General features: G+C 42.8%; 1 protein-coding gene across 1 annotated transcript; it reads left to right on the top strand.

Moving 5' to 3' along the window:
• The first annotated feature begins 3,107 nt into the window (after positions 1-3,107).
• LOC137259070 (uncharacterized) lies at positions 3,108-7,685 on the top strand. Its single transcript, XM_067796782.1, has 6 exons — positions 3,108-3,416; positions 5,754-5,841; positions 6,348-6,547; positions 6,846-6,928; positions 7,163-7,361; positions 7,569-7,685. Exons 1-6 carry the CDS (start codon positions 3,108-3,110, stop codon positions 7,683-7,685), a joined length of 996 nt encoding a protein of 331 aa, XP_067652883.1.
• The last annotated feature ends 6,044 nt before the right edge of the window (positions 7,686-13,729 follow it).

Below are 13,729 nucleotides of genomic sequence, written 5' to 3'. Positions count from 1 at the left end.
CTTCAATGAATGAAGTTGAACACTTCAGAATAGATTCTAGAGACGTATTTAGAAGTTAGAGAATATGTAAGACGGGTTCATGGATGGCAAAGGTATCTTACGTCCATTCTCCCTGACGGTATTTTGAAATTTATCCTAACTGGCCACCTACATGTTATTGAGAGTAATAAATAACATTCACAAGAATAAGAGAAGCCTTTGGTGTTGTAGAGCAAGTATTTTCCCAAACGTTTTTCGTTACTCACAAGTATCAGAAGTTCAGTTATAACCGATCAATGCACATCAGTCAAACTTATCAATGCTATCGATTATTTCAATGTCTGGTTTGTTTACGGAAATCGTCGCACGGCAGCAATGGCACTTACAATTACAGTTAAGACTGAGAACTCTTCTTCATCAAACTACCACCAACTGAAGACGCATGTGAAAAACCTACCCTTGAATCAAACGGAATTGCATCTGATTATCTAAAATTATGAAACACGTTTCCAAAAAAATATAACACTGTGAAGAGCGCTGGTGAAACAACATAAGCGATGTTTAACTTTGCCATTTGTGGACAATTAAACGTGAAGGCCTCACAGTTTATTGCACATTTTATAACTGTGTTGAATAGAGCCACATCCTCAAAACTTCATAAGTTGTAAAAAGTGGTTGCTTTGCTGGAAAACACATCACACATGTCTCATCTTCTATTGATGTTGTCTAGTTTCTAAATCCAAACATTCAAAAGAACATGGTTACCATTCGGTTTAAGTTGTAATGGTAACAAAAAACCAGTACGTACAAGGAGTGTTACTTCCATCTTGGCAGTTGGAGACCAAGGTCATACAAATGTCGTCAAACCATAGCGAAATAGTTTTCCTATTTTTTGGAATTGTCATTGACTAAATCATTTCAATAAGTTTCCTTAAAACTTAATGCATTCAAACGATCTATTTGTTTCAATATAAGTCCTTGTAAGTTCTTGTATATGCCATTAAGATTATGTGACTTATGATCGATGCCTGTACCAGATATTGTCAACGCGTCAACGTTTCATGCCATTTACCGTATACTTGTACATCCAATATTGTAACTATTTTTAAAAAGCGCTTTTGAGGACAAAAGCTCCACGACGTTCAGGGGTGTTGTCATTGACTAAATCAATAAGTTTCCTTAAAACTTTATGTATTCAAACGATCTATTTGTTTCAATATAAGTCCAAAGTGCACCGAAATTCTATCCCCTTTGTCTATGTAATGTATTCAGCAAACATTCGGTGTATCCCCTCTTATCATAACACCTCCCCCCCCCTCGGGCAGGACCCTTAATTCTAAACGCTATCAATGCATGTCAATTAACACCTCCCTACGTCGGCGAATCTTACGTATGTACATGTGCATGGGCCAGTGACCTTGCACAATGAGGCGTAATGGCCCTGTGCATAAAAACCTGTCTGATATGGTCAGTCGGGGAGACCATCCAACAAGACCATCCAACAAGACCAAGGAGACCAGTAAGGGAAACGAGAAGTGGACGGATTGTGCGGCTAGTCGGGGTGTCGGCCAAGGCCGTCGCCCCACCTTCGACTACATCCACGATGAAGAATCGCCGTCGGACTTCTCAATGTGTGTGACAGAGCGGGTCTCCACATCGGGATCATTGGTCACTCAGTCCCGATGTGCGTTCTGTCCTTAATACCATCTCTATACCTATTATTTACCATTCCAAAACTAACTCGCATCATAGCTTCTGTCTATAGCTTGGTGCTTACAAATTTGTTATCAGGTTACGTCCCTTGAAAGCGGCCTTGACCCACATTACGACTGGTCAGTGGATGTTGACACAGCATCTGCACGTTACTTACGTAAACCATCGCAGTGTGTAATACCTTTCAGTTCTGACTGGACCCGTGAAGGTCCTGGGGTAGAATAGACCTTCAGCAAACCCATGCTTGCCATAAAAGGCGACTATGCTTGTCGTAAGAGGCGACTAACGGGATCGGGTGGTCAGGCTCGCTGACTTGGTTGACACATGTCATCGGTTCCCAATTGCGCAGATCGATGCTCATGTTGTTGGTCACTGGATTGTCTGGTCCAGACCCGACTATTTACAAACCGCCGCCATATGGCTGGAATATTGCTGAGTGCGGCGTAAAACTAAACCCACTCACTCACTCAGTTCTGACTGGGTTTCACCATTGTTTTTTTCCCTTTTAATGTTTTTACTTATACCTTATAGAACCTAAAACAGATGTGTCCTAATGACCAGGTCTTATTGCCCCTTCAATGAATGAAGTTGAACACTTCAGAATAGATTCTTGAGACGTATTTAGAAGTTAGAGAATATGTAAGACGGGTTCATGGATGGCAATGGTATCTTACGTCCATTCTCCCTGACGGTATTTTGAAATTTATCCTAACTGGCCACCTACATGTTATTGAGAGTAATAAATAACATTCACAAGAATAAGAGAAGCCTTTGGTGTTGTAGAGCAAGTATTTTCCCAAACGTTTTTCGTTACTCACAAGTATCAGAAGCTCTGCACATCAGTTATAACCGATCAATGCACATCAGTCAAACTTATCAATGCTATCGATTATTTCAATGTCTGGTTTGTTTACGGAAATCGTCGCACGGCAGTACTGGCACTTATAATGACAGTTAAGACTGAGAACTCTTCTTCATCAAACTACCACCAACTGAAGACGCATGTGAAACACTTACCCTTGAGTCAAACGGAATTGCATCTGATTATCTAAAATTATGAAACACGTTTCCAAAAAATATAACACTGTGAAGAGCGCTGGTGAAACAACATATAAGCGATGTTTAACTTTGCCATTTGTGGACAATTAAACGTGAAGGCCTCACAGTTTATTGCACATTTTATAACTGTGTTGAATTGAACCTCATCCTCAAAACTTCATAAGCCGTAAAAAGTGGTTGCTTTGCTGGAAAACACATCACACATACCTCATCTTCTATTGATGTTGTCTAGTTTCTAAATCCAAACATTCAAAAGAACATGGTTACCATTCGGTTTAAGTTGTAATGGTAACAAAAACCAGTACGTACAAGGAGTGTTACTTCCATCTTGGCAGTTGGAGACCAAGGTCATACAAATGTCGTCAAACCATAGCGAAATAGTTTTCCTATTTTTTGGAATCCTAAACCTAGTCCAAGGTGACAACTGTCTGGACGTGGATTCAGTAGTTCAGCGTGACAAGTACATGGAACACCAGGTGTTCAGTAAGTTCTGGAGTCAGTCTCTCTACACCTGTGCATCAGAATGTCTGATATCCTCAGCATGTCTGTCCTTTGGATTTGAGAAGAAAACGCACACCTGCCTACTCAACAGTAACAGTAGTGATACTGCTATAATTGTTGACAGAACGGGATTCCTCTTGAGTGATATTCAACACTGGCCAAAGGTAGGTGTTCACAGTAGATTTTTTTGTTCTTTCATTTCAAACCATTGTGTTTAAGGGCTTTCAGTTGTCTCTGAATGTCTTATATCGTAGTAGAGGGATTGTTTAAGTTTCTTAAAGGTATATACAGATTCAGTCAGTCATTTAATATAATATCAAATGCAAATCCAACTGTTCTGTGTAGAGGCACAAATAGAATTTTATGCAATGTACAAGACCAAGAAAAATCTGACCGAAGTGAAATATAAACTCATTCATACAGGAAGCTGTGATTCACAGCTGCCTCATTAAAATATCAAAATGTTTTTGTGCTTACAATTAACACGGGAATTATAGAAATAGCAGTTGAAAACAAGTAACAGTTTTTTGGGATGTGTCTGTCTGCATTCAACGTTTATTTCATTGCCCACAAAGCGACGCCGAAAGTTTGCAAAGACAGGGAATGCAATATCTGTATAAGGAGTTTGTTTTTGCACGGAAGTGGTTTGTGTTTACTGGTAACTAAATCATACGATGACACCATGAGTTTTTTACGTACCGCGAGTGTGCCAAGAGGTCCTTTCCTGAGCAGACCATAACAAATGTTCAGTGATCTCAACCGATCTTGACCCGTGTAGAGAGCTAGTGGCCAACTGGTGGATTTCAATAGTTTTCAATGTTTAGACGTGGAAAATGGCGGCAGCGTTCGTGGTGGTTTAATGGAACTTCATGATATTTTGATGATTGATATCAGTTCTCGCCCTGAGGGTTACCGTTGTTCAAATACTTTGTAAAACCAGTAACAAACACTGGATGGTCTCCGATTAACAGTTACTTGATAAAATTTACTATGTGTACCAAACAATACAAATTGCTGCAAAGGAAGAGCAATGAAAGTGCAACATTGCAATCTCAAGGGCAACATAAAATGGAATAGACGCAATAGCATTCATAATCTTTCATACAGGAAGCTGTGATTCTTTTAATTCTTTGACATACGTTTCGGGGTCATTTCAGACCCCTTTATCATGTGAAGTGACAGTTGATGCTATCATCACCCCGATTAGGTGTCTTGATGCTATTATAGCATCAACTGTCAGTTCACCTGATGAAGGGGTCTAAAATGACCCCGAAACGTTGTGTTTATCCATAAACGATCTTGGTGATTCTGGCTACTTCACAATAACAATACTACAAAGATACCAGTGAACCGATTCCCTTCCAACGATTTACTAACCCGAACTTGAAACATAGGAGGCAAGACCGCCGCATGCATTTCCTATTTGGATCTATGCATTAAGATTCAGAGAAATAAAACTAGATTATCACAGATAGAGAATTAAGACTGCCATACAACTGTGAAATTAAACAACCTTTGACGGACAATACACTATAACACAACGGGCTAGAGATCACCAGCAAGTAGAGGTAGGTCACCATACTTGAGCCTCAGTTCAGACACATGCAGGGCATTTCCAACTGCGACAATGTTTTTGTCAAATCTAAATGTTGACCGTTACAATAAATAAGTACAATAAAACATGCATTCCCTGTAAAACGTGACTGGTCTTTTTATTTGTTCATGGCGGGAGCACTTGGTATTATCTTCTTAATCACATGCTTATGATATAGCTGAAATATACAATCAATTTTGCTTTTAGCAGAGATAACTTATGAACGTTGAAAGGGTTTTGCTGATTTTATTGCAAACGTGGACGCATTAGTTCGGAAACACATGCTTTGATTAGAAATATTATGGCATTGTTTGGAAAAATGATATTTTTCAGTGACTGTTACATGAGTTTAAACCAACAGTCCTTTAACTTGTTTGTAGACACCAAAGTTAGGAACGTGTAAACATTATCAAGGAATCTCTGACTTCACTTTACATCAAAAACTGTTTCCATGACGTTGTGTAATAGGCACCATTGTTTATTTTGTGAATGTGTCATTTCCATTAAGAAAGGAAATTCAAAACATGAGTGTTTTGAAATCATGTTTGATCTGTCAACAAGGAGCCCTTCGCAAAAGCGATAGAATCGATCGTTAGCAATCCATGCTTGTTGAAAGACGTCACGTCAAGTGGTCGGTCTCTCTCATTGGGTCAATAGGTTTCATAGTGTGCCAGTCCCTCAGACTTATGCTCATGATGTCATCCAGTGGATGCCTGGTGCCAACCAATTTCTCATGTTCCCATGTGTAGTTGACAATTGCTGTGAAAGGCGGAATTAAAGTTTAGACGAACGACATCTTCTGTTGTCTAAAGATTGAGCTTGGAGATCTGTCAATCTGTCCTTTGATTTATATATACATTGGAAACCATAACTTACGTTTCGTCTGTATGAATTCTTTTCTTCCTAGTCTCTCTCTGGACGATGCGCTCGACTGGTGTGTCAAAGCGGCACCCGTTGTGAAGTAACCAGACTTGGTCTTGCAAGCTGTGCTCCAGGTAACCAATGTTCTTTCAATGTGTCGACTACCTTTTGCGGGTGCATTCAGGAGGTTAGTTTTGCATAGTTTCATTAGGCGATGGTGTATATGATTTGGGCTAGCTGCTACATCACGTCCCTGGTGTATACACTGACATTTGCAAGTTACACTATGTACAGTGCGACATTTTAAGGCAGGAAATAGCAATGGCTGCACATAGATGCATCAGTCATGAGTAGACAGGTGAAGCTGCAAATTTTCATCGAATCAAAAATTCAATGTGAACAAGTCCGTGTACTGTTCTTCGTTCATACAAGCATTCTTGGATCTATCAAAACTTGCTAAATGCTTTTGGAAAAATGATTCCCTTTCCGGACTTTTTGGTTTTTTGATACTTTGAGTTCTACACCAGCTGATATAGCAGGTGCAAGACACGCATCGCGAAAGACTGTACTTCCAAAAACAAGACTGTTGACATGCTGACGAAGATTCAAATACCTAGACTTTGTGATTTTTTGTGTGAAGAGTTCCAGGGTTGTGGTCATCCCCCGGAAGTGAGCGGCGCCAACATCAAGTATGATGGTCACTACGAGGGAGCTGTGGCGACCTACTCATGTGACCCTGACTTCAGAGCCTGCTACAACAATGTCACCAGCACCTGTCAGTCATCGGAAACGTGGGAGAGTCTAGAAGATCTTTGTGGGCAGTTCAGGTATCACGATCCGGTAAGATTTTATTTTTGTCTGAATATTTAAGGTTCTTGCACAGATGTGATATACTTGAACAGGTACTAAACACCCCCAACCCTGCCACCTCTAAGTGCGGATTCCTTGTTAGACTAGTACCTAGCAACATGTATCACTGATCTGTGGTCAATCTAGATGACTTGTTTTAAACACAAAATGTATCGAATATATAAGAAATTAAATTAGGGTTAGTCCCCTTAAAGCAATCATACACTACAAAATCACATCTATATTTGTGAAACGGCGAATCATGAAACGTTTGTTATGTCTGTTGCAGAGAAGAGGCTTGTATTCTTTTCCGTGTAGTCCATCCAGTATGTTTCAGCTGATAATGAATGGTGCAGCGACAGAATCGACAAGGTAGAAGTTGATACTTTGAATTAAATTATCAAAGTAATTTACACATTTAATTATACTTCAGTTGTGAAGTACATGAGATAGGAGAGGTGTTTGTGGCACATGAGACCCAAATCGAAACATAAGAACATCATAAATAAATGGACATTTATATTTAAGGACATTGCTGAACAACGGAAGTTGTGGAACTAGTGTGCAAATATGAACTGTTTCAATACTCTTTTCACTCATTTGCAGATGGGGCGTCAAGCTACAGAAACAAGGCGACACATTATTCTACTTAGAGTTTCGCGTGGGCCACAACGGGATCAGAAACACGGTCATTATCAACTCTGTGATTGATGGCGTGTGGGGGACAGAGTACCGTTTCGATCTCACAATGGCTGTTGGAAAAACAATGGGGATTCAAATAACCGTCCAAGATGGAGTATACAGGGTGTGTATAGAATGTAAATGACAAGCATTACGGATATATACATGGTTAAATTTAAGGTATATATATATGCGAACTTTGTATTAGGGTATTTCCCATTGAAAGTAAGCCGAGAACAATAGGAAATACGCAGCAGTTTCATTTAATATTCCAGTGCGTGACAATTTGTTATTGCCAATGTAAAATAAGGTATTGGCTGGTTTATTCCAGTTAGTAATCGATGGTGCCAGTATTCACAACTTCACGGAGAAAGTCCCTGGAGCAATGCCTGACCACCTTTCATTTTGGGGCGACGTCTCTGTTAGTAAGATGGAATGGGTATCTTAGTCGAACTCCTCGAAAACAACAGATTACCTTGATCACTTGGCCAACAGACATGTTTCTCACACGAGACAGTAATTGTATTACTAACTCCAAGGTTGAATGTGTTCTAATTCTTTCCCATAGAGATCGTCCTTGGAGTACATATATGCATTTTCTGCTGCCGGAAGATGCCACGTGACCGTTGTATCAATGTTTTAATAAAATATTGTACAATAAAGAAAAAGTCTTTTTGGTTCCTGTTCTTGTTGTACGGCCCCTCACCACGTGGAGTCACCCCTCTGACGCGCATGCGCAGGTAAGCATCCAAGCCTGTATCATCATTTCTTCTGCTGTCACCGTTCTGATAAGACGTGTGTGCTGGAAAAAAAGTAAAGACAAAGTGAGAGTTCAACTCAGTGCGTACTTCGAAGATATCTTCCTCGACTGTATGTATGGTTTATTCGTTCGTTAATAGTGAAACAGAACGTTTTATTTAAACCAGGAGTTGAATTTGTGCTGGCTTTCCCGTGGGTTACGCACGTGTTCCCATGGCGGGAAGTCGGCGCCCCCGCGTGTTGAAGTATTACGTCTAGTACAAATTAGTTCATGTCGCGCGTATCCTCGTAATTTCCAAAGTTTTGTACGTGTTAATTATGTGCTGCTGTGTAGGCCGCCAGCTTATGCTTGGCATTTTGGCTTTCAGGCCTTTACGGCGTGTTCCACTTGTAGTACCAACAGTTTCGTTCGCGCTTCCTCCTGCGTCTTTGGACGGGGGTTCGGATGGTATTTTGGTGACTGGAGTGGAAGGTGCCTTGGGCTCTTCCTTCCCCACTGTGGTTCGATCATCCACTGGGTCCGGGTATGGGTCCTCTTTTTGAGAGGATTCCGGCTTGGCCTCGGGGTCAGAGATTGAGGCTATGGATGTTGGGGAGGTCGAGGAGTCCGAGGCAGCTTTCCGCTTTTCCTCGGCCTTCAGGGAGGTGCATCAGCGTATCGCACAAGCTATTCCCCAGGCTGCAGTCCCGACTAGCCGCCCGGACTCAGCTAAGTTCCACCTGCCGAGCGAGGCGTTTGCTCCTGGGCAGCCCTTGCAGATGCATCTCCTTATACTCCCTTCCTTTGTGCGGGACAAGATGGATCCCTTCCTTGCTGGTACCCGCCTGTGCTTTGATTTACCAGGGCTTGTTCGGCGTTACCAGCAAGGGGACGATTCTCTTTTCCTGGTACCGGTCATGGATGAGTGTGTATTCACTTTGTTCGCCCAGTTGGCTGCCCCCCTGCGACAGGCATACCGGACCTATGAGGAGGTCTGTCGGAATGCCATATAGAAGGTTAGGGTTGTGGTCCATACGCCTTACCTCTCCTCTTTACAGAGGTCAGCTCTGGAGGCGGGAGAGAACTCTGGGGACGTCTCCCCAAATGTAGTTCTCTTAGCTGTCCGAAGTGCAGGCCCACCTGACGCACGACTCATCGAAGGCGGCAGCGTCTACGGTGATGTGCGCAGTTATGGGGATGTGCAAGCTGTGGCTGTCGACGTCTCATTACTCGGCAGCAACACAGCAGACCGTGATGGCCCTTCCGTTGTGGCTGGGAGCAATATTGTTTCCGGGGCACAGCAGGTCATTCGGGAGGCTGCAGCAGCTGCGACGTCTTTTTAAGACTCGAAAACCTTGCTGGAGCAGCCACGGGTTTCTCGCCCCTACACTCCCGTAGTGAACTTCCGGGACGCAGCCTACGTCTGAGTCTGCGGGCTGGCTTCGGCCGCTTGGCAGGAGTAGGAAGAGGAGTCACGCCGCCAATTTAAGCGAACCTCTTTGTCTAGCTCCCAGCAACCTTTTCACGGTCGCGGGGGGTCTGCCCAACTGCCCGTTAGACACCCTGGTGGTTCCCGCGGGGCAGTCCCAGTCACTTCCAGTGTTGCTCAGGATTACTCACGCCCTACCTACCAGAATGGGAGATGGCAATGCGAAATCCTTGGGTGCTGTCCACCATTTGTGTTGGCCATCTACTACTGTGGAAGCGAGGCCTGCTCCAGTTTGTCAGCATAAGGCGCACTCCGCTGCCGTACTGTTTCGATCAAGGCAGGTATTCTGCGATACGAGGTTCGGGTTTTGCTGGACAAGTCCGCAATAGAGCGTGTACCCCCGGGCGAGGAACAGATGGGTTTCTACTCCACGTACTTCATCATTCCGAAGAAGGACGCCGGGTTCCGTCCCATTCTCAACCTCAAATGGTTGAACTGCATGATAGAAGTTCCATCCTTCAAGATGGAGACACTTCGCTCGGTGATCTCATCTGTTCAGCCCACAGACTGGCTTACTTTGATCGACCTCTATGATGCGTATTTTCATGTGCCGATACACCCCTCGTTCAAGCAGTTCCTCCAGTTCTCTTACGACGGGGTGTGTTATCAGTTCGTGTGTGATCACGGCCCCAAGGGTGTTTACCAAACTCATGTTAGTGCTGGCTACTCTAGCCAGATCACAAGGAAGACGTTGTCACCCTTACCTGAACGATTGGTTGCTCAGTGCGCTATCTCAAACACCTTTGGAAGAAGGCTTGGTGGCTTCGACCATTCGTGGCTACTCCACCGGTATTTTAACCTTTCACACCCATATCGATGGTGCTCTTCTGGGGCAGCACCCTCTCGTGCAGTGTTTTTTACCTGGTGTGGATCGTGTTCGACCTGCTGTCAGGCGTACCAGCCCACCTTGGGATTTGTCAATCATGCTTGATTGACTGTCCGGTCCTACTTTCTCACGTCTATCGGCTATTTCCATTCAGCTGTTAACATGGAATGCCGTATTTCTGGTGGCGGTAACATCTGGGAGAAGGGATGGTGATTTACATGCCATGTCTACAGACCCGGCGCTGATTGTCTTTCATCTAGACAGTGTCAGTATTCGCCTCGATCGATCACGCTTTCCATGTGACAGCTGCTATCGAACTTCCTGCTCTCACCCAGCCTTCTACATCGGAGACCTCTGCAACGAGCACACACCCACTGGATGTCCGTAAGACCCTCAAGGTCTATATCAAAGGAACACAAGGGATCCCTACGGGTACCCATCTGTTCTGCTGTTACGGCGGTGGGAAGGCAGCGTTACTGGCTATTAAACAGACCCTATCTCGCTGGCTAGTTTCGGTCATCTGTGCTGTTTACCAGGCTAAGGGCAAGACCCTGAGGGGTTGAAGGCTCACTCGGTCGGGGCAGTCGCCGCTTCCAAAGCATTTGCATCGGCACTGCCCATTGAAGAGATTTGCTCTGCTGCCATTTGGAGCAAGCCTAGCACGTTTATTAAGCATTACCAGCTTGATACGTACTCACGTGAGAGAGCGCGCTTTGGCCGTACTGTTCTCTCCAGTGGACAGTGTCCTGTCACCCTGGCCGAGTGAGTCTTGGTTGATTGACAGTTGACGCTGCTGATTACTGTGTATAAGTGCATGTCTCCACCGTTGATGTATCCCGCGACTGAGATCTCGTACGATTTGTTGTCAGATTTCGGTTGAGTTTTCCCACTTCCGGTGCTCTCTATAGAAATCACAATGTGGGCGGGGTTATGTTTGCACTTTTTACGGTGCTATATATATCATGCTTGGCTCTGAATCGGTTATCTCAGACTTAGCATCTCCTACGCAGGACTTAGTATCTCCTACGTAGGACTTACTACTTAGAATCTCCTACGTAGGACTTAGTACTTAACATCTCCTACGTAGGACTTAGTAAGTCGGACTTACTATCTCCTAGGTAGGACTTATTATCATCTACGTAGGACTTAATATCACCTACGTAGGACTTACTATCTCCTAGGTAGGACTTAATATCACCTACGTAGGACTTACTATCTCCTAGGTAGGACTTATTATCATCTACGTAGAACTTATTATCATCTACGTAGGACTTACTATCTCCTAGGTAGGACTTATTATCATCTACGTAGGACTTAATATCACCTACGTAGGACTTACTATCTCCTAGGTAGGACTTAATATCATCTACGTAGGACTTAATATCACCTACGTAGGACTTACTATCTCCTAGGTAGGACTTATTATCATCTACGTAGGACTTACTATCTCCTAGGTAGGACTTATTATCATCTACGTAGGACTTAATATCACCTACGTAGGACTTAATATCACCTACGTAGGACTTACTATCTCCTAGGTAGGACTTATTATCATCTACGTAGGACTTACTATCTCCTAGGTAGGACTTATTATCATCTACGTAGGACTTAATATCACCTACGTAGGACTTAATATCACCTACGTAGGACTTACTATCTCCTAGGTAGGACTTATTATCATCTACGTAGGACTTACTATCTCCTAGGTAGGACTTATTATCATCTACGTAGGACTTAATATCACCTACGTAGGACTTAATATCACCTACGTAGGACTTACTATCTCCTAGGTAGGACTTATTATCATCTACGTAGGACTTACTATCTCCTAGGTAGGACTTATTATCATCTACGTAGGACTTAATATCACCTACGTAGGACTTAATATCACCTACGTAGGACTTACTATCTCCTAGGTAGGACTTATTATCATCTACGTAGGACTTACTATCTCCTAGGTAGGACTTATTATCATCTACGTAGGACTTAATATCACCTACGTAGGACTTACTATCTCCTAGGTAGGACTTATTATCATCTACGTAGGACTTAATATCACCTACGTAGGACTTACTATCTCCTAGGTAGGACTTATTATCATCTACGTAGGACTTAATATCACCTACGTAGGACTTACTATCTCCTAGGTAGGACTTATTATCATCTACGTAGAACTTATTATCATCTACGTAGGACTTACTATCTCCTAGGTAGGACTTAATATCACCTACGTAGGACTTACTATCTCCTAGGTAGGACTTATTATCATCTACGTAGGACTTACTATCTCCTAGGTAGGACTTATTATCATCTACGTAGAACTTATTATCATCTACGTAGGACTTACTATCTCCTAGGTAGGACTTATTATCATCTACGTAGGACTTAATATCACCTACGTAGGACTTACTATCTCCTAGGTAGGACTTAATATCATCTACGTAGGACTTAATATCACCTACGTAGGACTTACTATCTCCTAGGTAGGACTTATTATCATCTACGTAGGACTTAATATCACCTACGTAGGACTTACTATCTCCTAGGTAGGACTTATTATCATCTACGTAGGACTTAATATCACCTACGTAGGACTTACTATCTCCTAGGTAGGACTTATTATCATCTACGTAGAACTTATTATCATCTACGTAGGACTTACTATCTCCTAGGTAGGACTTAATATCACCTACGTAGGACTTACTATCTCCTAGGTAGGACTTAATATCACCTACGTAGGACTTACTATCTCCTAGGTAGGACTTAATATCACCTACGTAGGACTTACTATCTCCTAGGTAGGACTTATTATCATCTACGTAGGACTTAATATCACCTACGTAGGACTTACTATCTCCTAGGTAGGACTTAATATCACCTACGTAGGACTTACTATCTCCTAGGTAGGACTTATTATCATCTACGTAGGACTTAATATCACCTACGTAGGACTTACTATCTCCTAGGTAGGACTTAATATCACCTACGTAGGACTTACTATCTCCTAGGTAGGACTTATTATCATCTACGTAGGACTTAATATCACCTACGTAGGACTTACTAACTCCTACGTAGGAGATAGTAATTCCTACGTTGAAGATAGTATTCTTAACTCCTACGTAGGTGATAATAAGTCCAGTGACACCCAAAAACTTTTTCACCTTGGCCCTAATACGCCGCCGTACGACAGAGTATTGGGACCACGGTTAAAATTTTTTTTGGTGTCACTATCTCCTACGTAGGACTTAATATCTCCTACGTAGAAGAAGGTGAGGAGGAGGTGTGTATGGGGTGGGTGGGGATAGGGGGGTTGATTGAGAATCAGAACATGACAACAACCACCCACCACCGTGTAATGCTTCCCTGGTTGCCTGCGCATGCGCATATCGTATTTGGTGTGCTATATCTTAAATTAGAAACAGTCTTTCCAGCACAACG

Source organism: Haliotis asinina, chromosome 12, assembly GCF_037392515.1.
Source record: "Haliotis asinina isolate JCU_RB_2024 chromosome 12, JCU_Hal_asi_v2, whole genome shotgun sequence".
NCBI classification, from domain to species: Eukaryota; Metazoa; Mollusca; class Gastropoda; order Lepetellida; family Haliotidae; genus Haliotis; species Haliotis asinina.
This window is presented reverse-complemented; position numbering and strand designations above follow the sequence as displayed.